This window comes from Buteo buteo, chromosome 2, assembly GCF_964188355.1.
Source record: "Buteo buteo chromosome 2, bButBut1.hap1.1, whole genome shotgun sequence".
In the NCBI taxonomy this organism is placed as follows: domain Eukaryota; kingdom Metazoa; phylum Chordata; class Aves; order Accipitriformes; family Accipitridae; genus Buteo; species Buteo buteo.
In genome coordinates this window covers 57,902,332-57,926,884 of record NC_134172.1, presented here as the reverse complement: position 1 = coordinate 57,926,884, position 24,553 = coordinate 57,902,332, and the positions used below count along the sequence as shown (strand labels likewise).

Here is a 24,553-nt window from a genome sequence, read left to right as displayed (position 1 = left end):
ATAGCAGATGTCACTCTTTATGGAATGCCTTTTCTTTTTCCTCCAGAGAATGATACTTTCTAAGTCTATGTTGCTTTCAAGTGACCTAATAAGTTTGCATGTGCTTTTTAAGAGTAGTTTATCTTTTACTTTACTCGTTTCAAAGTTATACCTGATTGAACTTGCTAGTAATTGGTTAGCCAATCAAGAACTTAAATAGAAGCTCTTTAATTGTTTCTGGGCCCTAGAAAATAAATACAATAATAAGTTAGAAGGGAAGCTGAAGTCCTACTGGAGTATCTCTTCTCACCTCTCCTCCTCCAGGGATCAATGGGAAGTCCTTTAACAAGACCTACTCCACGCTCCCCAGCAAGTTGGTCAAGTCCTCTCACTTCCCCAACCAATACATCGCAGAACACTTTGTCACCAAGGTAATGTAAGCTGGTGTTGCTATAGGTCTGCATCTAAGGCTTCATTACATGTTATCCAAAATTGTAACCCTGACAGTGAAAGTGTGGAGGGAATTTTGCACAAAGTGACAGATGCTGAAAAATAATCCCCCTCTCTCCACAGAATGACAGCCCAGTGAACTGCTTATAGCCTCCCTGAAGGGTATGACAAGTGCCAGGGCTGGCCTGAGGTGGGAAGGGCCGTGCACCTTGGAGTGCAAATAGATTAGCAAAGGGGTTAGAAAACAGAAATGTTCATTTCCAACAAATGTTAGACTAGGTCAGCTGGGTCATCAAACCAGACTTAATATTGGGGAGGCTAAAAAAGTAGTAGTTCATAAATGTTTTGGTCTTTAATTTTGTGGTACCGATGTTGCCAGCAAAGTGGACTGTGTAATTTTGCTTTTAGCAATCAACTTACTGTGAAAACTGTTGAGTTTTATCAGTCCTCCTTAGTTTGGAACTGTTTTCAGAAAGAATATGGTGTAAAAATCCTAGTTGTTTAATATTCATAAAACAAAGCAGAAGTAGTTTGTTTCTTCAGCAGATGCTGCTACATAATGTAGCCCTTCCCTTAGCTAGCTAGTCCCAGTGCTTTGTTTGTCAGCAGCAGTACACTTACTAAGATGTACCATCATACAATTTCGTTATGTGGAGAGCCAGCTTTCTTCCTTAATGTATTTCAAGAAAAATAATAATTTTATTAATATTTCTTGAGTCTATGTAGTTCTGTGCTAATGTTACTTAAAAATATGGGATCACAAAATAAATCCGTCTTAATTTGTGTCCTCTGTGGCCCACAGTGCATTTGACTATGACACTGAAAACATGAATTCTGAAGATATTTACAGCTCTCTTCGTGGAGTCACTGAAGCCATTCAGAATTTCAGTTTTCGTAGTCAGGAAGATATGAATGAGCCTGTAAAACGAGATTCCAAAAAAGATGATGGTGATTCGGTGAGTATTTAAAATCAGTGCATCTTAGTATCAGCAAACCAAGCCAATGGCTTGATTCATTACAGATGATAAAGCATCTTTTTCAGTAGGTTTATATGTTATGACTTCTGAAATGGGACATTTCTCCAAAATTACTTCAGAGCTTTAGAAAAATATATTCCTAGTCTTGAACCACATTTTGGAATGTCAATGCTAATTTGAAGTCGCACTAGCTGTTTGTTTATTTAAAATGTTAGCAATTTGAAAATAGATTATCTTGCAAAACAGCTGGAGTTCAGTTTTTGAGAGGTCTGCACCTTAACATATGTTTTTCCAAAGGTTTTATTTTATTCTGTACAAAACTGGTGGGTTTTTCAGTGCTACATGCAGTGTTTTAAACTTCTGTTTCTATGGAACTTTGGCTTTCAGATTTGTTGAGCTTGCCAAATGTGTTTATGCTTAAACATGGTTTTAGTTACTTAGCATCAAACTTTTGAGATAAAATATTGACAGCTGTTTCTAGTTCATGATGAATATTTTTGGACTATGTACACTTTTTTCTTTTTTTTCTTTAGGAAAGCGAAGTTTAGGGAACTGTTTCTAAGACTTCTTATTTGAAGGCTAGTTTGAAATTTTTGATATTTGTAATTTTTTGTTACATAGATGAATTAGTAATGTAGTTAATTGAAACATGTAAGTGTGTATTTCATATGCTCGTATGATTTTTCTTTTCCTGCAGATTTGCAGTGCTTCTGGAATAGTAGACCTACGAGCAGGAAGTGGTGTGAGCGATACAGGTCGAACAGCTCTCGATAACAAAACGTCATTACTCAACACAATGCCTCCCCACTCTTCACCACGTTCACGAGATTATAACCCATACAATTATTCTGATGGTGTCAGTTCCTTTAATAAATCTGCTTTGAAAGAAGCCATGTTTGATGATGATGCAGAGCAATTTCCTGATGGTAAGCTTCAGATTGCATTCTGTGCTAGAAGAGAAATGGTGAGATTTTCCATCTTTCAGTTCAGTGTCTGCGTTTATTATTAGAAATGTATGTATCACCAGTGCTGCTGCTTTGAGAGGTTTTTACAAATACTGTATTTCCAATTTGTTTGTTAGTAATCCTTTTGACTGACATGGTTGGATTACCTGGTATTTGTAGAGATTAAGGGTAGATATGAGATCAATACTGAACTATATTGTATACTTCTGGTAGCACATCCTGTAGCAGTATTATCAATATAAATTTACTTATCAGATTGCTTTATGATTCAAATTTAAAGAGGGGGAAAAAAAGATTTACAACAAGGAAGTAAACCTGGATCAAACCAGTTTGGGAATTCAGTGAAAGAGTGTTTTGTTAGTAATGTATTTGTATTTGAAACATGACATTGGCATTTTCTATTGACTAAACATTCTTAAAAAAAACCAACCCACCCCCCAAAAAAAACCCCAACAAAACAGCAAAAATCCAAAAACCAACCAAACCAGCTTTTACCAGGAATGTGCTTCATTTAGCCCATGTAAATCTAGGAACTTGGGCTGTTGTTTTGTAGGCTTCCAGAGTTTCTTTTTAATATTTCTCAGTATATCTTTGGGTAGTTCTTTATAGCTAAATGTTGGGAAGGTTTAAAAGTATCACTACTATTGTTATTTTAAAAAGCAGTAGGTGGTTTTCATAGTCTGGTATTCATCGTTGTTGATGTTTCTTATTCGGTTACAGATTAAAATCAGTTTTTAAGTAAACAAATTTCTTAATAGTGAGGGACAAATTAATTTTCCCCCTTCTGACTGTTTTGCTTTTGTCATCCAGCAAAGATGTGTTGTAGAAACTGTTGAAGAGCAAAGCTGTTTTCTGACATGGTGTTTTATTCAGCTGTTCTGTAAGTTGGCTTTAAGTTTACATTAACTTAAAACCAAATACAAGTAAGGTGCTTTTCTCTTCATTTTCTGTTTTGTTTAGTGAAGAGGCATATGGCCAATTATTATATTCTGAAAAAGATTGAGGGGAAAGCATATTTTTACAAATTGTGTCATGTAAATATCAATAATTAAATTTCTTTGCCATCCATATACAGAGCCAGTTTATGATTGAGATTCTATATTACAGGGATCCTGTTTTACATGGTATAAGCCTTTTTACACCTTCTGACAACATATTTCTGGATATTGCATTAAACCAAATGCAATCTGTGCTGCGCCAGCATGTTCTGGTTTTATAAAAACTCATGACTGGCTGGAGTGAAGCATACACATCCAGTATTAGTTTGTCCTGGCTGGAGGAGTACTGCAATGCATTATTTGGGTTTGCTGTTTAATGGATCTTAACAAAGTACTCGCATTATTCCTGTGTTCACCGTTAGTATTTAGTTATACCATGTGCGTTCTGTTATTTGTGTTACTTTTAGCATTTCATCTAGGATAATTTTGAAAAAGTCTGCATGAACAAGGATGCACTCAGCAAAATACCTTATGCCTGCAATTCCTCAGTTAGGAATTGCATGCCTTTCCCATAAACCTGAAGCACTCGTTGGATGTTAGATTTTAATTTTCAGAAATTCCACAGAATTGGTGCCTATTCATGACACAAAATCTTGTTTTTACTGGACTCCCAGCTATCCTCTCATTTGTTACTGGGAGAAAGATGTGGAAATACAAGGCTAGATGGGAAAACCTTAGCTGCTCATATAGTCCTGTCAACAGCACTGAGGCATGAACGTGTATTTTGCAAATGGTTTGTCTAACTGTTGAAAACTTCCAGTGGAGGAGGTGCCACAGTGTAGCCCACATATCCATTTGAGTGTTTTGCCTCTCCTGCAGTAAAAAAGATTTTCAGAGTAACAGCCTAAATCTTCCAGCCACTAGCACTCTTTTTTTTTCTTTTTTTTTTTTTTTTTCCTAAGGGGTAGATGCTCTTTATCCGAAGCATAGGGAGACCTGGCTTTCTAAGTTACTTCCAGACTCATTAAAAGCAGTGTCTGGTTGAAAAACAGTGTTCCTCTCCTAAGAAGCTTATTTATTTCAGCTTACTTCTATGGACTGTGTTTTCCAAACATCTTGCTTTTTACCTGCCGCTTTGTATATGGGCTTAAGATTTCTGCTTCTGTGTCTTGCCTTACATTTACCATCCTTTTTCTTGCAGACCATTCCTCTGATTTATCATGATAATTTTCAATTTTTATCCTGTTCTCCAGAATGTTTGCAATCTTAAATTGATGTCATCTGCAGATTTTATAAGTGGTCTCTATATTCCTTCGATAGCATTAACAAAAGCATCAACCAGAACCAGACTCTGCACAGACCTGAGCAGGGACATCACTTGTATCCTCCTAGATTAAGAGAAAGCCATTTATAGTCCAGTCACCCTGCAGGTGATTCATCAAGTTTTGCACCCACTTCGTTGGCTTTTTGGCCACCATGTTTGCATAGCTTCTGTATCAAGATGCTATGGGTGACAGTAAGAAAAGTCTTTACTAAATTCAGAACATAACCTGCATACACTATTTATCCTATCAAAAGGGTATTATTTGATTGGTTTGAGAAGAGCTGTTCATCAAATATTTGTATCTCCAATGCATATTTTAATTCATTCAAATGAAGGAGTTGCATCTGTTCCTCATTTGTGTTTTGTTTTCTTTCTGAAAAAGAAATTTTGAGAGTAGACTTTGAATATGTCTACTTTTACGTTTCTCCATTCTTATCTGGAGAATATTTGGAAATGAAACACTGGGTGCTAAGTCATACAGAGGAGTGGAAAATACAGGCTGTGAAGGCACATTCGTCTTGGTTGTCCTCATGTTTTTCAGGATTTCCAGCTATTTTCTCCACTAATGGAGCTTCTTTCTTCCCTTTATTCCTGCGTGGACATGGCGGCTACCTTCTTTTCTCTTTATCCCTTCCCTCCATATGTTCAAATTGCCACTCCTTTCATTCTGATATTTTCACGGTGGAAATAACTCCATTCAAAGAGATATGGGTAGTTTTGCTAATTATGTGTCAATATGCATTCCCCAAAATAGGATTTACTATAGCTGTAATCCTCACAGTTTGGTAGAACAAGTGTAATAATTCTGGTAATAAAAGTAATGATCTTGCTTCTGTAAAAGTGATTGTCCATTTTGCTCATCTGTACTAATTAATAACTCGCCTAATGCAATTTCAGTCTGTCCTTTAAGCAAACGTTAATGATCCATTTAGGGAGCCTGCAAAGCGTGCATTAATACAGAGGCAGTAAAAGTGCTTGCAGAAAAAAGTTTCTGCTTTCAGGTGCTTGTGCTCCTGATTATTCATGCAAAACAGAACGCAAATAAGAATGTTGGGTTCAGAAACAGTGTGATTTTTAAGGTAACTGATGTGTGTTTTTTAAGATACTTGACACACGGTGTTCAGCTTTTACTTGTTTCTTTGTACAGGTGCTTTGTTCAGCATTTTTAAGTTAAAATACTGAATACAGTAATATAAGATGTTCAAGGGCTGTGGTTTCTCAGTATATGACCTAATAAATTTGTTATGGAGAATGTATTTCATGTGTTAATAAATGGAACAATTTTAGGAAAGATTCAATGCAGGAACACTTGCATTTTATGCCAATATTTTCAATCTTCTTTCAGAAAAAAAAGAGTGATTTTGTTAATTTATCCAAAAGTCTCAGTGCAAAGATGGAAGCTATATGCTTTTCTTTCTTAAAGGCTAAATGGGTCTTGATGATGGAATAAAGGCAACAACTTGATATTTAATTTTCATTAAGACCATTTTTAAGTTTCTTGACTGTTTGCGGATCTCGCACAGTCTAGTGTTTACAAATATGGGTCTTGTTACTAATGTGTTTCTCCATCATCATGGAATCCTCTCTACTCAAAACTAAAATCTAGAGCCATCTTGTAATGACTGCTATCGGGAATCTCTGTGGGACTAACGGCCTTGGTTTGCTTCTGTTTCAGCTATTTTGTACCAAGTACCATTCTTGTGCATGGGTTTTTTTTTTTTTCCCTGTTGGTGTTGACAGCTTAGCTATTGCTGTGGAACCATGACTTACAAAGTCTAAGCAATTCTCTAATACTAATGGAGAAAAGACACATTTATCATCTTGGATGGAAGGGTTATGTGGCAAAGGAGGCACTTTGTGTATATAGATCAGATTTAAAAGGATGCAGAGTACTTATTAATTTGGGTATTGCAAGCATAAAAACTCTTGCAGTAAACTAGCTTACAGGGAGGTTTTGCGATATCATTGTAGGGTTTTTTTGGTGATTGTAAGTTTGTTTGGCAATGTTGGCTGCACTGAAAATGTAGTAGCTAAATTGCAATTTTTGCAGACAAATTTGAGGAAAAAAATAAAAGCATGCTAGACAGCCAGCTAGCCATCCTAGAAAATATCCTTCAGTGTACAGCAGGCAGTAATATTTATTTGCAATGATCTGAGAACTGTGTTTGTGTATTCCTTTTTGACAGAGCCTCCCATGGACCATTCTGATCTGGTTGCAGAGTTACTGAAAGAGTTATCAAACCATAATGAGAGAGTTGAGGAAAGAAAGGCTGCCCTGTATGAGCTGATGAAGTTAACTCAGGAAGAGTCTTTTGGTGTTTGGGATGAGCACTTCAAAACAATATTACTTTTGCTGCTTGAAACACTTGGAGATAAAGAGGTAAATTCAGATTAATCCAGTTAATGCTAACAAAGCAAATGGTTTACTTTCAGTATCTTTGAAATTTGTATGGGTAGTAGGAAGGACACAAATTCCAGTTAGTCTTGAAAGAAAACAAAAAACTGTAAATATGAAAGTGTCATGAATTCTGAATGCTCTGATGGTGAAAAGGGCATCAGTAATACTTCTCAAGTATACGTATTTGTCGATTCCCACATGACAGATTAAATGAAACATTTTTCACTGGGATTCAAAGCTTATCTGTTAATAGACCCTGGTGGAATCTAGAATGTCAAAGCATTATGTGTGGCAAAGCATTTAAAAATACATTCCTAAAATACATTAATGCTCATTGTGAAGAGGCTGCATTCTATGTAACTGTTCTCTGCAAGGGCCCTGTTTTTTAAATTACTGAGGATCAAAAAGACACTAATACTTGGGGGTTTTATTTTAAAAAAGATAATAATTTGTAAAAAAATTTTCAAAAATGTGTTTGGATGGTGTGATGCTAAAGGTTTTATCAACACTTGTGAAGAGTAAAATTGTTTGCAACTTAACTTCTGGGTGGCATAGATAACTCAATTAGGTTAGCAACATGTTTATGATATGCCACCTGAATTATCTGCAAAAAGAGAGATCGAGAAGAGTGAGAAAATGAAGATTTTTTTTTTTTTAGCTTTATTTGTTAACACTATGTTCATATTGTATATATGCGTAGAGTATAATCTGATATTTTTCCATTACCAAAGACTCTCCCAGCTGCTGAACAAATGTTAATATGTATGTCTGTTTAAAGATACATATCTCATTTATTTTAATATTAAATCTCTAGCATGCGATTAGAGCTTTGGCGTTGAAAGTTCTAAGAGAAATTCTAAGAAACCAGCCAGCAAGGTTTAAGAATTACGCAGAGCTCACGATCATGAAGACATTAGAAGCACATAAGGATCCTCATAAGGAGGTTAGTAATCAGTTATTCTGTTTGTTTGAGGTTATGACAAATTACTGCAAAATGAAACAACTGTCCAAAAACGTTTGAGCAATTAGTCAGATTTTACTGAGCAAATAATTTGTTTAATAATCAGGCATTCAGCTGTTATTAGTTAACTCGGGTATGCAAGAAAAAAAACCCTGCTGTTTTATAAGCTCTCAAATGTTTCATATCAGCCCTAATAACAATTGCCTTGGGTGCTGTCCAAGAGGACATAGTAACTGACAATTTGTTATTATTGCTCTTCAAGGAGTAACTGAAGGGAGGTTTTTCCTTGCATGACATTTTAAGCCAGATATAAGTGTCCCAGAGCTCTACAACAAGCTTTTGGATTTCAGGAAGGTTCATGGTTGAGAGATGGGACTGAACATGGCAAGGAATTGTCAACCCTTTCCATTTTTAGCCAGCTCTGCACCATTCAAGACCGTGGCTTTGAATGTTGTTAGGGAAGAACACACAGGAACATATCAAAGGGAGGAGCTGGTTGTGGCCGAGAATAGTGAGGGGATTCAGAAGTAGAAGGATAACTGTAATCTTGCTCAGAAGTATTTGCAATGCATGCATACATAATAAAGGATAATGCACATAGATATAAGAAACACAAATAAAGTAACCACCCCAATATTAAACAGTTCACGTCAGTGTTATTGATGCTATGGAAAGAATCCAGGTTTATTATTAAATGTGTACGTCTTCTCCCTGCCCTCCCCATGCAAGGGCACTTTTAACTCTATGTGGAACGTAACTGTGGAGTTCCAGGTTTTGAAGTTTCACTGCAGTCCCCCCCATACCAATGACTCTTGTCACTCTTCAGATACTTGTTTCACTTTTCCCTGCACCCTCTTGATTTGTTTCATACGCTGTATGTATTACAGAGTATTGTCCCCATCTTTCCTTCTCTGTTACTGTGCTTTTTCTCTCTCTTGGTTTCATGTATATGAGTGAGAGAGTAAAGGGGAGACGGATGGAGATAAACAGTTATGGTGGTTTTTGTACATCATGGATGTACAAACTGCTGATTTTGTACAGTGGTTTGTCTTGTTAGATGGCAGACACTGCAGCTGCACTAATGTGAAGATCAGATGTGATTTTTCTCTGTTGTGCCCGTGTTGTATCCTGAGCTTCTGTACCTGTTGATTTACTACCTAATTACTCTTCTTCTGCATAATCTTCAGGGTTGAAGTACTCTCCTGTCATAGTTTCTTTCAAACTTAGAGGGGAGGCAGGACAGCTAGATTGACTTCTAGAAGTGGCAATCTAGGTATGTCATTAAATAGGTTTTTGAGATGAATGTGAGAACATTTCTTCTTGGTGGTTACTGACCTAAGCAATAACAAATGACAACACAAGAAATTATAGATTTATAAAGGTGGTGATATTTCAATATACAGTTGGAGGGTATTACAGGATAGAGGAATTTCAGATCCGGTTCAACAAGCATATTTGAAAAACTGATACGCGTATTGCCAAGGACATAGATTAGCCACAGAATATTGGGAAGAATCTTCTTGTTAGGAAACTATGTCCAACAGTTGGAGTCTTGTAAACAGATTTTCAAAGGGCTCTTCATTCACATATTTCTACAATATTGTATAGCTCTTCGTATGAAACTTTTATGCTCAAGACCATTACTGCCAGATAACAGACCATAGTAACAGTCTCTTGTAAATAATTTTTCCATGTCTTATACTTTTTCTTTCAATAGGTGGTGAGATCTGCTGAAGAAGCTGCTTCCATGCTGGCCACTTCCATTAGTCCAGATCAGTGCATCAAGGTTCTTTGTCCAATTATCCAAACTGCAGATTACCCCATTAATCTGGCTGCAATCAAAATGCAGACAAAAGTCATAGAAAGAGTATCTAAAGAAAGCCTTACTCAGCTTTTACCAGAGATTGTGCCAGGTCTAATACAGGTAAGTAAAGAAGAAAGGAAGGAGAAAAAAAAAACACACACACACAAACAAAAAGAAACTGTATATATAAGAATTGCAAAGACTTTTTAAAAACAATATCACTTGGCTCTCATGAAGTATTTTGTTTCTCTGATAGCTGATGGCTGCTTTGACCCAAAATAACTCAGACAGTGGGAACAAGCTCTTTCATTGGCAGGTAGCTAAATTATAACTGTGGTTAGGACTCAAAGGAAATCTCAGTAGGATATAAAGTACTGGTTATAGTTAAGCTTGGTAGATACTTCTAGTTATAAGATAGTTTTTTGTTGCTTGTATGTCTTTTCCAAGTTGTAATCATTTGGTCTGGAATTGTCCGTGTTGATTTGCATATGATTGTAGTGTTTTATCGCTTGGGGTTTGGGGGAAGCAAGAGCAAAGAAGCAGTTGATTGGGGAAAGGTTAATAAAAGGAGAAGGATATCAGGTTTCTCTTCCTTTGTCTTTAAAAATAAATTATTTCCCACCTTACCAAGAGTCAAGATACGTTAATTTGCACGTGATGGATAAAGACATTTCAGAGTTTGACAGCTGCGTTCTGCAGATTTTTGTCTTTAATGGTTGTGATCCGATCATACATCTGCAGGAAGGCAGAGAAGGGGCCCTCTGAGAAGGAGATGCGAGTGAGACAGCCAGGCATGGGATACTAGCAAAGTGGCAAAAGAAACAAAAATCATTAAGGAATGAGATGGGAGTTTATAAAAGAATCTTTAGCTGTTAAGAAAATACTTCTTTCAGAGTAAGGAAGCTCTAAATCGAGTGGTCTTCTCTTTAAGTAATTATCTGTATAATCTAGAACTATTTCTCTTATGTACTCCCATATTGCATGACAGCAGCTCTGTTTTCAGTGTAACTTACAAACAGGATTGCCTGGGTTTTAATTTCACTCTGGAAAATTATTATCACTGGTGATTAATAAGCAGCCTGCTTTTTAAGTGCATGCTCTGTATTTGCGTGTTTGTTTTTTTGTTGGAATGCTTCATTGGGCTACACTAGCATTAATTTACTGTAGACTTCAATCTATTTATTATAGTAAATAAGTAAATAGCTTTCTGAGGCTTTTAATCATTAACTGATAAGGTATTAATGTTAATTTTATTGCTTTGTAGGGTTATGATAATTCAGAGAGCAGTGTTCGTAAGGCATGTGTTTTCTGCCTTGTAGCCATTCATGCAGTAATTGGTGATGAGCTAAAACCACATCTCAGTCAACTCACTGGCAGTAAAGTAAGTAAAAGATACCATTTAAAGAAATCTTGGTTTGTAATTGCATGTGTGCATTTGCATTTTGGTTGTAATTGCCAGGAAGTTTCATAAAAGTATATACTTAAATGAGAATATCAGGGCTACTGAAACCCTCCAAGGATTAATATAACTTCATCATAAAATGTTCAAAACTGAAAATCCATAGATCTTTATGCAAGTGTACAAACTTTAGCATGAAGATAAATACTGAATTATGTTTCTTGCTGCTGTTTAATGGATTTAGTTACTGGTGGTACCCCCGGTAATAGTGATAATGGCTGTAATCAGCATGGCTTTTCCTATCAGTATTCCTTGTCTTGTTTTTCATGCAAGTTCTGATTGGAAAGCAATAAATGTAATGTGTAAATGTTACATACAGGAGTTTTATTTATTCTTCCTCCTTGTTATTTTGCTTTCATCAGTCCTTTCAGTACCACTAATTTCAAATAATAATAATAGTAATCAGTGTGTGGTCCTTTTTTGTTCAGGATATTTATGATTTTATTGACATCTCTTACATACAGTTTTTTGCATGCAAACAGCTGTATGTTAACTGGGAATCTCTTTGTCTTTGGGAATAAACCAGCACAGTTAATTTTTTTATATCTCTGAGTAAGACGGTTATATCTTAAAAATACTCTCTGGCAGTGATTGCAATGAATGTGATTCTAGACAGTATTGGTAACTTTAGTAAGTACCAGCATCAACAACACTTAACTACAGGCTTAAAACCTCAACATTCACTTCAAAGAGAAAGAAAGAAAGAAAAAAAAAAAAACAAACACACAAACCCCTACTTTTAGAACAGCATTGTAATTTGAGGAAAATATTCCATCTATCTTAATCTAGCTACCTTAAATCATTCTCCTCTTTACATCCTTAAAGAAGTTTGAGCAGTTTCCTTGTGACAAATTTTGCTGTGTTTGATGTTTTCCTTGGCAAGTATATTACCTTTGAATCAACTGTGTCAAATATAGTTTTGCTTTTGGGGAAAAGAAAATGGTTTAATGTGTCCTTTGTTATACCATTCCTGTAGTCTGTACAGTTTGCAAATACTAAACAAGGTGAATTTCTGGCTTAAATTTGCAGATGAAGTTATTGAACCTTTACATCAAACGTGCACAAACAGGCTCTGGACCAGGGGATACAACAGCAGATATGTCTGGACAAAGCTAATGAAGCTGACAAGAGTTAACCCGGTCTCCTAAAGCAAGGGCAAGGCCCTCTTCAGTGAAAGGAAAATTCTTACATACAACTTTCGGAACTTTTTTCTTGGGGTTTTTTTCCCTTTCTTCTGTTGGTTGTTTGTTTTGTTTGTTTGTTTTCTTTAACCAACGGCTGTCCTCAGCCTGCATGTGACTGTTGCAATAGAAATATTCCAAATCCAAGGAAAAACAGTATTAACATCAGTTGATCAAAGCAGAATAAAATTGAAAAATAATCTAATCCATCAGTTATCCTGTTCGCAATCCTCTGTGTCTTCCCACTAACTTTTGCCAGTGTTACTGTATTAAAAAAAAAGATATTTTTTTTAATGCTAATTAAAATGGTATGCTTTAAGCTTCAGAAGTTAAAATATAAATTCCGTTGCTTTTATTCAGCTGCAGATAACATTACTTTCTTATTGCTGTTTTGTTTGAGTATCATGTCCTTCGCTAGAAACAAGAAGTGATGTGAAACAAGGCTGAACTAGTCTGAACTGCAGTGAGACTTGTTCACTGTGTTGGTGGTTCATCATCTTATTTACAGCTTGTTTGGGATATTCTAGAGATTGAGAAATATGCCTATAAAAAAAAAGCTGGTTCGATCCAGTTCTGTAAAAGTGATATTGTTCATTGGTTGTATGTTTGTTGCATAAATAAGAATTTAGTGTGCGCATTAGAGGACTGGTACAACCAGTACCTCTTAACGTGGAAGACAGCCCTTTCAGGGTAGCATTGCTGACCTGGTGATAGTGTGGCAGTCTGCTTTTTAGCAGCAAAGTTAATGGTCACTTGATGGACGTTAACCATCCTTGTCACCTTTCGTTCTTCAAGCAGGATGCTTCAGAATGGAGTGCTCTGCCCAAGCATGCTCAGTATGTATTTATCTTTATCACTAGAATGTTTCCTCTCAACCTAATTGCTGGAACAAGTAGTCTTGTATTGTAACTCACATGGGATTTTATGACAACAGTGCAGAAAACTATTTATTTGTTACCTTCCTAAAAGCACCAAGATTTTCTGCATTGAATTTAAAGGGGGGGGGGGGGGGAAATAGTCACAAATGCTATGGATCTTGCCACCTTTTAATTTAAACAAAAAAAAATATATATATTTTGGATGAGTAGGGAAAGCTGCACCAAATTATTTGCATGGTTTTCTTGAATAGCATCCTCAAGACCCATCTGCATTAAGGTGTGGAAATGTTTCCAGGGTTTGTTTTTCCATTTTTGAAAAAGAGTTAGTTTATTGTGAATAATGGTTCTTTGTATTTATGAACTTGATAATGGAAAGAGAACAAAGATCAAGTAAATGTGTCCCTAGATGTTGTCTTTCTTCTTTCTTTCTTTTTTTTTTTGTTTTTTTTGTTTGTTTGGTTTTTTTGTTTTTTTTGTTTTTGTTTTGGATATAAGCAGCAAGCTAATTAGCTGAGAACTGGGATGGAACATTGCCCTTCCCAGGAATGGTGGAACTTTTTTTTTTCCCCTCACTTGTTTTTCCTTTGACTGTGATGTTGTCTAGTTGTAGGAAGTGTATCCTGATAAGAGAGAAAATAGTGGTGCCAAGGATGATGATCTATGCTAGGCTAAAATTCTCTCTACCTCTTCAGGGTGACTAATTCTTGACTGAGCTGCTGCATAATAGCACCCGGTGGAAGAACTATCTACAGAAAATCTTTTTTTTTTTTTCCAAATTATCATTTAATGTGTATTCAAAACTCTATTCTTCAACACTGCAGCCAAATGTCATAAGAAACTACTTATACACTTTACTTACTAGGAACCCTGAAAAGCAAAACTGAATAAAAATTAAGCCAGATGCTCGTAGTTATATGAAAGGTGGTTTTCACTTTAGTGAAACAGTAAATGCAATAGAAAGAGCTAAGATGTGTTTGTTAAAGAAGCAATGCTGTTGCAGAGATTTATTTGGAGGAAAGTTGTAGAAATGTATGTAAAGACTTAAAATCAAGACTGTCATAACTCATTACTAGCCCTTCTTAGCAGCTACACCAAGAAAATAGTATCTCCTCTTTCTTTCCTTTGTTACGTGTAACATTCTTGTTGTTTTCTACTGTTTAATTACATTATGTATTTATAGTTCTATGCTTACCATTGTGCATATACTGGCAATAAAATGTACATAACATTACTTAAAAAATTAGCAATGTATACATTCTGGTTTTGTGTTATTTTATCACATGCTATAAGAATAATTATATATGTGATTGATACAACATTGGTTAAAAAAAAATTTATCTTAATCTTCATGTTCTGTGTGTCCAAATGATGTGTCTTTATACACTCTTGTTACTAAATCTGACTTGGCATTTGAGAACATGTTGTGAATATAGGTATACTAGAGAAAAATGTTTTTTGGAAATTGAATAGAATCTTTATGAACACCCAGTTTCCTTCATCTAGGCAGGTTTCTTGTTTACTATTTCCTTTATTTGTACATTATACATTGTTTGCATTTTTTAATATTTCAAAAATATTTTTCAGTCTACAACCTTGTAGTTTACATTTTGATTATACGAAGGTCACTTTAAATTCTAAGCTTAATAGTCCCATATGCAATTCCTGCTTTTTCTACAGGTAATATTTATTTTCAGAGGATCATTTCCAGATGACTGCTGTTTGTCATCTATTTGAAGATGCTATTTCATACTGAAAAAATAAGTTATTGAAGTATACAGTATATATTCTGGATGAACCTAATTTTTTTATGTATAAACAAAGATTGGTAGAAAGGAAGTAGTTTTTATCCCCTATATGACTGAAAAATTTTGCTCCAGTTAGCGGGGGGAGGAAGATATTTACATAAAGTTTTGCCATCAGTTTTTTGGTTCTAAGCCATCTTTAAATGTTCTATGTGTGGATAGCCCATGTATTAAATATCTAAATGTAATATATTTAAAGGAATATTTTACTTATGATATGACTAGTTCTGTTTCCACCAAAGATGGGACTGCTATAGTGGGTAGAATCTGTTTACATTACATGGAACCATGAGAGTGTAAGAATTTGCAACAAAATTATTTCCACTGCAGCCAGTTATCAGATTCACTGCATTGCTTTTTGCCTTCATTTCCTATATTATAAATAGACATTAGCTCAGTTAAATTCGAGCAATGATTAGTCATGCCTTATGTTCCTGCTGGAGGTGGTTTCTCTAATGGATTAGCATAAAGGTCTGGGAAAAATTAGGACAATTATAAGATGCTGTTCTTTCAGAAATGGTTTCTTTATTTCTTTCTAATATTCTGTAAAGATAGATAATTGCAATCATTTGAATACTGAAATGTAATTCTTAAAGGTTGGGTTTGGGCTTAAAAAAGAGGAAGGAAAGCAAGCTACATGCAGAATTGGCATAGGAAATGCATATCATGGATGTCTCAGATGTCATTTGCTTTAAAGAATTTTGAGTAACACATGATGTTCAGCTGAAGTCTTGGCAAGGAAGTTGGGATAGTAAATGTGAATTGAAAGGAGAGCTGATGATGTAAATTTTCCTGACTTGGGTTGCTTGTTTGTTTTTGAAGATAAAGGTTGGAACAGATTGAGTTGTGTTTATTATTTGTGGTCTGAGTCCTAGAGCCAAAAGAACAAACATTTGTATCCTGAAACACTTCTATATTCTTAGTAGTTTCTATGAATGTTTAAATGTTTGGGTAAATTCACAAACATACCCATGTAAAAAGCCTGTTGAGAATGCAGGCCCAAACTGCTCACAGTTTAATTTTCAGGAAAAGAATTCAAATTCTGAATGTGGTGATGTCCCTTTGAAAACAATCATTAAGGAGAAAATAATCTTGAGGAATAAATCTGTTGAATTACGCTGCACTTACTCCCTGTGATAGGCTAGTGAGAGTGGTTCAGCTGGTTGTGGTAACTTTCACTGTGTCAGGTTGGGACATAGCAAGCAGAAACACAGAACACAATAAACATAAATATGCAGGGGATAAATGGGCTGTTTTGGAACTGGGGGGTTATCGGGAGAGAGAAAACTGATGTTTTCTCCCAATTAAAACAGTAAACTGATCAGGTTTGCAGTTGCATTCTACTTCCAGGTAAGATGAAAGTCAGTATTCATATTACATTCCCTAAAGAAAACTTGGTACATTTTCCCCGTACATTTTGTAATTAAGTTTTCCAACTCTTTAAAAGCACATGCTTTAAAGATTTGTTTTGTGTATTATAAGTGTTCTCTTAAACAGATTAATTTTTTTCTTTTTTTTTTTTTTTGTTAAAACACAGAAGATTTTCGGTAATGTGGGAAGTTTGAGAGACTAATTGTGCTATGTCCTTGCTAGTCTGACAAGTGGAAAAAAAAATCAAACGTCATTTTCTGGTTTTTCTATATTGTGTGCATGTTTGCATATTTAAGTATATTTTAAGACCTCAGGGTTCCCAAACTGTGCAGCTTGGATTATGCCAGTTAACAAATTTCTTCATTTGCTGATAGGATTTCAGGATAATCGTGTTTAATGAGAAGTTCCCTACTAGGGAAAGTTTGCTAATAGGTAATTTCTGCTGGGACAGAATTGCAACTATGTTTTTAAATTGCTGTTTAACAATAACTCTTGGAAAATTCGACATGGTATTTTGCAAGCAGTTTTGAATACTGTATTATTTTCTATGAAATATAAAAATTCTGTAACTCTTGATGTATTTTAGGTAGATATAAGTGATTGTAATGAAACATACCTTGAGGGAGCCAGACTGGAAAAATGATAGATAGCGAAACATGCAAAATACCTTCAGTGGAAAAAGCAGCATACCTGCGTGTAACTGTTTGATATCCAGACTTGTTACCACTGGCAGTAGGTAGAAAGGTAACTAAACTTCATCAAAGTTTTACAGGTTTTCCATTTTAGTGTGCTTCCTTTCCCAGATTGTGCCATTGTCCACCAATGTGCATCTTTGGACCTCTATAAACTTATACTAAAATCAGTACTGTGGTCAGTTTTGTTAACTGTGTGTCAGGCTAGTTTTAAAGGTAGCGCCTGTCTATCCAAGGAAGGTATATACCAGTAAAAACAAACACACAGATTTAAGTTATGCAGCAGACAGACGTTCTCAAAAGTCAGCTAGACTGGTCAGGTATTCCCTCACCATCTAGTCATCTCTGCTCACGGCAGAGCCCGCAGAGTTCCTTGTGGGAGCTCCCTTACTCTATTCCAGACAAATCAGATTGGGGAACAATCTCAGACTGGTCCTCCAGCAGCACCCTGGGATCAGAAGCTTCTGCCAGAGATGCTGGCAAAAGTGAATATCTGTCTTGGGCTTTGAGAGTCTGCCTGTAAGGGCGGGAGGGTATATAAAATACTGGGGTTTTGGCACAGTTTGTTTAGCCTGAGCATATGTAGCTCATGTTAAAATACCAGGGAAGACGAGGAAACTGTGATTTCAACTTGGTTTAAACAGCTGAAGTGCAAGCCTGTAGGGGAATTGGATGTGTCTGTTTCAATTAGAATTGCAGATTAGCATGTTTTAAAATGCTTAATTAATCTGCTAATCTGATATAATACACTTGAAATGTAACTGTAATGGTATACAAGTGCAAAAAGCCTCTTAAGTGGTAAAATAGTAATTTCTGGCCTTTCAGCACAACTTAAACTGATGTGGATAAAACATTTTTACATGATAGTATTTACACCATACTAAATGCCATTATAGATGGTTGTGGTTTATGCAGAGAATTTCTGAGGTGTTTGATATGGTTTTTGATCTTTCAGATGACAGCTGTGGCCATGTTGGCCAACTAATCAATTGAACTGTTTTATCCAGATGAAATTACCTGTTTTCCCCAAGGAGTTTTCATGCATCACTGTATTTGCCTAAGAGGGGAAATCTTAATTGGATGTTACCTGATTGTTCAGAAATTGTCAGATGAAACTTTTTAAAGCCTTACTCAGAAGTAACTGCTGGTATCATCCAAGGCTGCCCTTTCTCAGAAGCCTGTTAATAAGCCACTGCTTCTTGAACCATGTAAGAAAGGAGACTTTTGCCCTGTTAGAAAGTGGAAAACAACAGGGTTGTTACAGAATATGAGAAGACAGACATGGTGTATATACTTAATTTAACCCCCTGTAAGTTGTAGCTCTTGCTCTTAAAAACCTTAAAAATCCCCTGTGGTTTGTAATGTTTTTAGGAAGGAGATTTTCTTGGAATACAGAATGTCTGGCTTTCTGCATTGGGAATTAAGAGGAGAACACTGATGTTGGAGGATTTTGTCCACAAAGCCAAGACAGCCCAATGCTAGAAAATGTTCCAAAGCTGCCTCAGAGCGTTGAACATGCAGGAAGCCTACATTGCTGCAGCAGTCTGGGAGTCCAAGTACTGATTTTTAGGCTACGAAGCAGGTGCACAGCAAGCATAGAATATCAGATAACAAACACTTGAACTTGTCCCCCTTTACAGAGTTCTGAATCTTCTACAAAAAAAACCTAACTCCGTCTTTTGCCACAGCCAGTAAAACCTGCTAACTTAAGTTTTGATTTGGGTATGGTGTGATAGAATAAATAAAAATTTTCTCTGGGCAATGCTGCTGTCTAAATCTCTTTAGGCCTACAAATGATCTACATGTTATAGGTTCCTTTGCAGGCCTTCAAGTCTTCCTAAAAGGCAGTAGAAGAAAGCAAAGGTAGTATCTAGCATGCCTCCATCTCATAAGATGTGAAGTCAGCAAGACATTTATTCCTCAGTTCATACTTCAGCACCTTAATTGCATCTTCTTAGATTCAGAGGTAGGTTATGTGAGGAATATGACGATGGAGGAATAAACTACAGAGCAGGAACACCCTGCAGTGGAGACTTCCAGACTTTTTTAAAAGGGGATAGATCCCATGAGGAAAGGAGTATACCTTGCATTCTTCAGAAGCAGCTAAATGTACATTTTTTGTAAACTAACACTTGAGCATTGGAAGTAATTGGTATTTCTCTTTTCCATATAAAGTTAGTTCTCCAAGTGCCTCATGTCAAGGAGACACTGAAGCAATCTCAAGCACATGGTCTGCTACGTATCTGAAATATTTCACCCAAGTGATGAGAAGGAGCTGTTGGCAGTATTTAGTGTGCTCAGCACTCTTATGCATCAAGCAGAGTGCCGTTCTGGTCAGATTCCCTGTGCTGTGTTGCCTTGTCTCTGTGCTGCTAGCATCCTAAGATTTCTCCTGGAATTTAGGAGGTCTACCAAAAATGTTCTTTATGGTTTTTCCCATTTCCCCTTTCCTTTTATTGGCAGCCCTGCTTCTCAAGAGTTCTTCTGTATCACAGAGGAAGGACTGGTAAATGCAGCAGTCCTTGCAGTGCTTCAACATTAAGTAGGCCCTGATCAGGATGTCTAAAATGATCCAACAGTCCAGGAAAAAAGTGGCAGGTGGACATGGAGAATATGCAGGCACTGCTGCTTATCCTTTGCTGCACTGAACAGATACAGTGGTTGCGTACTTCTGCCACCTTCAGATGACCAGACATAGTGATAGTACTGGGCTGGGTCAGCTCTTAGTGTGTCAGGAGATGTGTGGAGAAGTGCAAGTCAGTGCAGCAGTGGATCGCATGCAGAAGTTCTTGCTTGGCAATGTTTAAGTTTGTTATAGTAGTGGCAAGGAATACAATCCCACTAACAACATATATAGGAAAGACAGTTGTGTATTCAAAAGTGCATAGAAAGAGGGGCTAGAAATACATTTCGGGACCTTTCACATATATGTATGATGGATTTATAGCCTATCCAAGCAGGGGGTATCATCTAGATCTGAATACCTCACTGTTATGTAGTCATTCAGGTGAACAGGGTCACTGATATCTGGTTTGATGGGTGTTTTAATTTCCTGCCTTTGGCAGCAACTGTTACACAACCAAAAAGTGTCCAAAGACCAAATAGGACTCATCAAAATAACAGTACTTTCTCTATACTCTGTTTTGGGGCTGAAGTATGTGGGGATTGCTCCTGCATAAATATAAACCCAACTTCTGATTTTAAACTGACCTAGTATTTCAAGCACAACTAAAAATCATGACTGGACAGCAAAAACTTCCTTTAAATAATTTTTTTGGAATATATACTGAATTTACGATGTCTTACGTGGTACCTGACTGAGTTTTTCCATGTGGTGTTATGTGTAGAATATTTTTTACTTGGTAAAAACAAAGAGCAAAGATGACATTCAGTGTATATAACCAGTTACAATACCAATATTTAAGGTCATTTGTTGTAGTTCTCAGATGGGCAATCAGAAAATGAAGTGAGGAGTCTGATCACTATAAAAAAGATGAGCAAACTGAATGATACCTTAGGAGACCTCATCGTTTTGGATGCTGTTCATGGAAAAATCCAACAACTAAAGTATTGAGGCACCATATGCTGAAGTACTTAACTTCAGTGCAGATCCACCCATTAGCAAAATATTAGCCTCCCCACCTTAAATTTGAGGTTGGACTTTGCATGCCATACACAAGCCTTAAAGTAAGAGATGTTTTAAATAAATAATGTCTTGTTGTTTGTGTATACAATGCTCTTTTGCTGAGATCTGTTTTAGTACTTACTGGGCAGATCATAAAGTGAGAAACAAAAATAGCCCCTTAACAGTAAACAGTACAAGGTAAAAAACTCACCTTATTTGTCCCCAAACTTGCAAGACCGGGTAACCACATACCTTTATGTCTAGAGGTTAGTCAAGGGCAGCAGGTGTGGGTGTGGGGAATATACAGTGCTTCATGAGGCACAATACCAGAATTAAATATAGCCTGGAAAGTTTATCCTGATTTAAAAAAAAAAAAGCTATGGAAGTTTTACCTGTACGCTGTTTGCAACAAAGATTAGTCAAAACACAAGACTGTAAAGAGAAAAAAGAAAAGAAATACTGATTTCTTTTTGGTAGTGTTTAATTTCAGTTTGAATAATAACATCTTTCCTACATGTTCTGTCTAGTACTTTCCATACAAGGAACTTGAAGCTTCTGTGAGTGATAAGCTTGTCAACCCTTGGAGAGAAAAAAAAGAGGCAAATTTTCCATTTCCACAGGGCTTTTGTGTGGAAGTCCACAAGATTTGGTTCTGCTTTGCTTCTCTTACACCATCGGGAACAGTGGTCACGGTGGGCTATGATCGTTTGTAGTGGCACCTTTTGTGGCCACACTCTCTCAAGTTTGAAATAGTTCGGATACCAGGAGGGGTACCCATAATGCAGGCCTTGAACTTCTGCCTTTTATAAGAAGCAGGTACTTAGAAACTGAGATCAGAATAGCATTCATCATTTCACCCTCCTCTAGTAAAAAACACCCAATCTCTTTGAGGCAGTAGCTTTTTGGATGTAACCAATGACTGTTAATTTTAGTCTGTGTAAGCATAATACTTGAAAAACCAAATGAAGGTAAGAGACTGAAGGGGCATGTTTGCTGTGATGCTCCTGTGGGGTTTTTTATGGCCTACTGCTGTGGTCAGTCGAGTCACAAGCGTTATTAACAGCTGGGCAAGCTAATGGTAGAGAGGATGGAAATCAGAGAACTAAAGTACCTCGGCCTAACAGCTGTTGCTCACTATCTACACTCAAAACACACAGGTTAAACCCTGGCCAGTAGCTTAATCTGCAGCTGTGTGCCTGGGCTCCCCTGGGGTGGTTATTTTCAACAACAGCAAGTTGTCTGTCTTGATGCAAGAACAAATCTAGTACTTATTATATGTTGTTTGTGTTATTTAAAAAGACATAAATTAATTCTAAAAGGGCTAGTAACAAAGTTACTTTTGTGCTGAAGGGGAAAAATAGGAGTGCAGTTTTTTAGTGTACATATATAGATAAAAAATAAAATAGGCTACTGATTCATCTGGGAATCTTAACTGCTTTTGCTCACAAGTCCTCTCCTGGACTTCACAAAAAAAGACTGATCAAAACTGCAGTGTTCCCACCTGCATTTTGACAAACCAGCATCTCTCAAAAGCAAGAGGCTACTTTGTGTGTGGGGGGGGGAAGTGCCTGATAATTTAAAGCCACATGAGCTCTGTGGGATACACGTAGAGGTGGGAGCAATTCTGTGCTAGGGACTGAAAGCTCAAGTTAAGGGAAATCGGTGGTTTTACTATTTCCGTTTAATAGAAGTCACAGCACAAAACAGATGCCTACCCTCTATGGGAAGCTCATGCCAGCCCCAGGGGAAGATTGTGAAGATGGTTTGAGGGATTTGTAGTCATTTTCTTGAGAATAATCAGTGTCAAGGGAAATGGGGCTTCCAAATACAACATGCCATACACATTTAACATCTTTGCCTAAATCTAGGACTGGAGACAGTGATTTTATTTTATGACTTACCAGTAGATGGAGCAAACTGGATAGCAGGATATGTACTCTGTCACTGAGATCAAATTAATTATTAAAAAAATGCAGCAGTGATCACTGGGACTTGTCCAGCCCTTTACATCTGCTAGGAGGGTGCTTATTAAGAGTATGCAGTTACATATAGACATGTAAGTGGAAAAACTAACCCTGAAAAGATCCCTCTGGCTTTCACCCTTGCTGGAGCAAAGATAAATTTGGGCACGCAAGCAGGTCTGTGTTCTGACAGCCCTCCTTGAGGTACCCAGGTGCCTCTTGCAAGAGAATAACCTCTTAGAATCACTAAACCAGCAGTCCCAGTTCTTGTCTGCTTTTCTGGACAGTGTCTCTTGTGGGTGTTTCTTTCTCTTCCCATGTTTATGGTTCCTCTTCTGTTATTATTCTGGCCTTTGCTTTTTGTTTGTGGTGTTTGATGTTGAATAAGAATGGTAATTTAAGGGAGAACTGCCTCGTGCTAGGAAAAAAAACAGCCAACAATGTTGTTTATCTGTGGGTTTGGTTTTTTTTGATTGCTGCGTATTACTTTCACTCTAATAAGAAATAATTCCTTTTTCTTTTCCAGAACCTTGCTCTTTGATATTCTGATTTTCATAGCCTGCATGTTGTCACAATATTGCACCACCTTTTAAAAGTATCTTTTTATAAAATGAACTGCAGGGAACAAGCAATGGATGCTTGTGTGGAGGTGGTATTTAAAAAAACAAAACAAAACAAACCCAAACACCAACCCCCACTGAAAACCTACTGCTATTTGTCAGTAGTCCATCCTATTTCAAGCAGAATGGGTGCCCTCTGCAGGTAACTATTTTCAGATAAGGTTTTTGGATGTGTGCCACCTTTTATTTCTGATTGTCAAGGTCTTAGCAGGATCAACCAGTACTATTTTGTGTGTTTTAAAGTAGATACTACAAGCCTGGCTGCAAACCCAGGCAAGCAAATGGCACTGAGACATGAGTGCACCAAGCAGCTGGTTTGCATCTGAATATGATTTTTCCCTAAAGCATGTGTGAGGGGTGATGTGGGTGGATGTTGGAATAAATATTCTTCCTGCAGTTTGACAGTGTTTTCATGGTTGGGGGGTGGGGGAGGTGGGGGGGGGTGGTTAAAATCTTTTTTGATGGCAAAAAGGTAACTATAAAGTTGTACTCTGTAGAAGTTTGCCACTTGAACATGTACAGAATGACCAGGCAAAGGGGATACAGTCTAAACACTACCGAGAAGGCATCTTGCTTGCCTTAAAGAGGTCGTTGTGTATTCCACCTTTTTCTCTTCAGTCAGTCATTCCTATGCGGGTTATAGTGTTCAAGTACTCTGAGCAGACTGTGTAAGGAGGGAACCACATGCCTCTCTGAGGCAGAAATGCTCTGAAATCGCTTTCTCCTGGCTCTAACATGCAGTACTGCTTAGTGATGCTCCAACAGTGTTGGAGGGAGGGGAGGAGAGCAATGGGGATGCTGGTGAGGTCTGAGTTGCACTTGATGTCACATCAGCTAGCAATAAAGCCTTGCAGCTGGGCAGCAGCTAACAGCACAGCAAGTTTGGGGAGCCGGAGGGTAGGTGGGGACCAGCCAAGGCTTCAGCCACCTGCCTCTTCTGGAGAGAGTGACACCAGCAAACTTGCTGGCAGCAGCTAAATGTAAGGCACCCAACTGCAACTTTAATCTGAATGTGTGTATTTGTTTATTTTCCTCTCTCCCATCACTGCAGTGACCATCTCTTAGCTGAGCACAACGCTTCATCTCATCCCAAAATGCTTTTCTGGCACAGCCAGCCTGAACATTATCACCATCACCAGTATCCCACCAGTAACACCAGCTACCTGCG

At 37.1% G+C, this 24,553-nt stretch overlaps 1 protein-coding gene across 24 annotated transcripts in view; it reads left to right on the top strand.

Moving 5' to 3' along the window:
* CLASP2 (cytoplasmic linker associated protein 2) overlaps positions 1 to 14,557 on the top strand; it is a 152,798-nt gene extending 138,241 nt beyond the window's left edge. For all 24 annotated transcript variants that reach the window (XM_075056125.1, XM_075056089.1, XM_075056061.1 and 21 more), the window contains 8 exons: positions 304 to 410; positions 1,232 to 1,385; positions 2,104 to 2,332; positions 6,820 to 7,013; positions 7,846 to 7,974; positions 9,710 to 9,916; positions 11,061 to 11,177; positions 12,285 to 14,557. In XM_075056125.1, coding sequence (XP_074912226.1) covers positions 304 to 410; positions 1,232 to 1,385; positions 2,104 to 2,332; positions 6,820 to 7,013; positions 7,846 to 7,974; positions 9,710 to 9,916; positions 11,061 to 11,177; positions 12,285 to 12,371 — 1,224 coding nt within the window. In that variant the 3' untranslated portion in view covers positions 12,372 to 14,557. The remainder of the gene's footprint in view (positions 1 to 303; positions 411 to 1,231; positions 1,386 to 2,103; positions 2,333 to 6,819; positions 7,014 to 7,845; positions 7,975 to 9,709; positions 9,917 to 11,060; positions 11,178 to 12,284) is intronic.
* Positions 14,558 to 24,553: the final 9,996 nt, after the last annotated feature.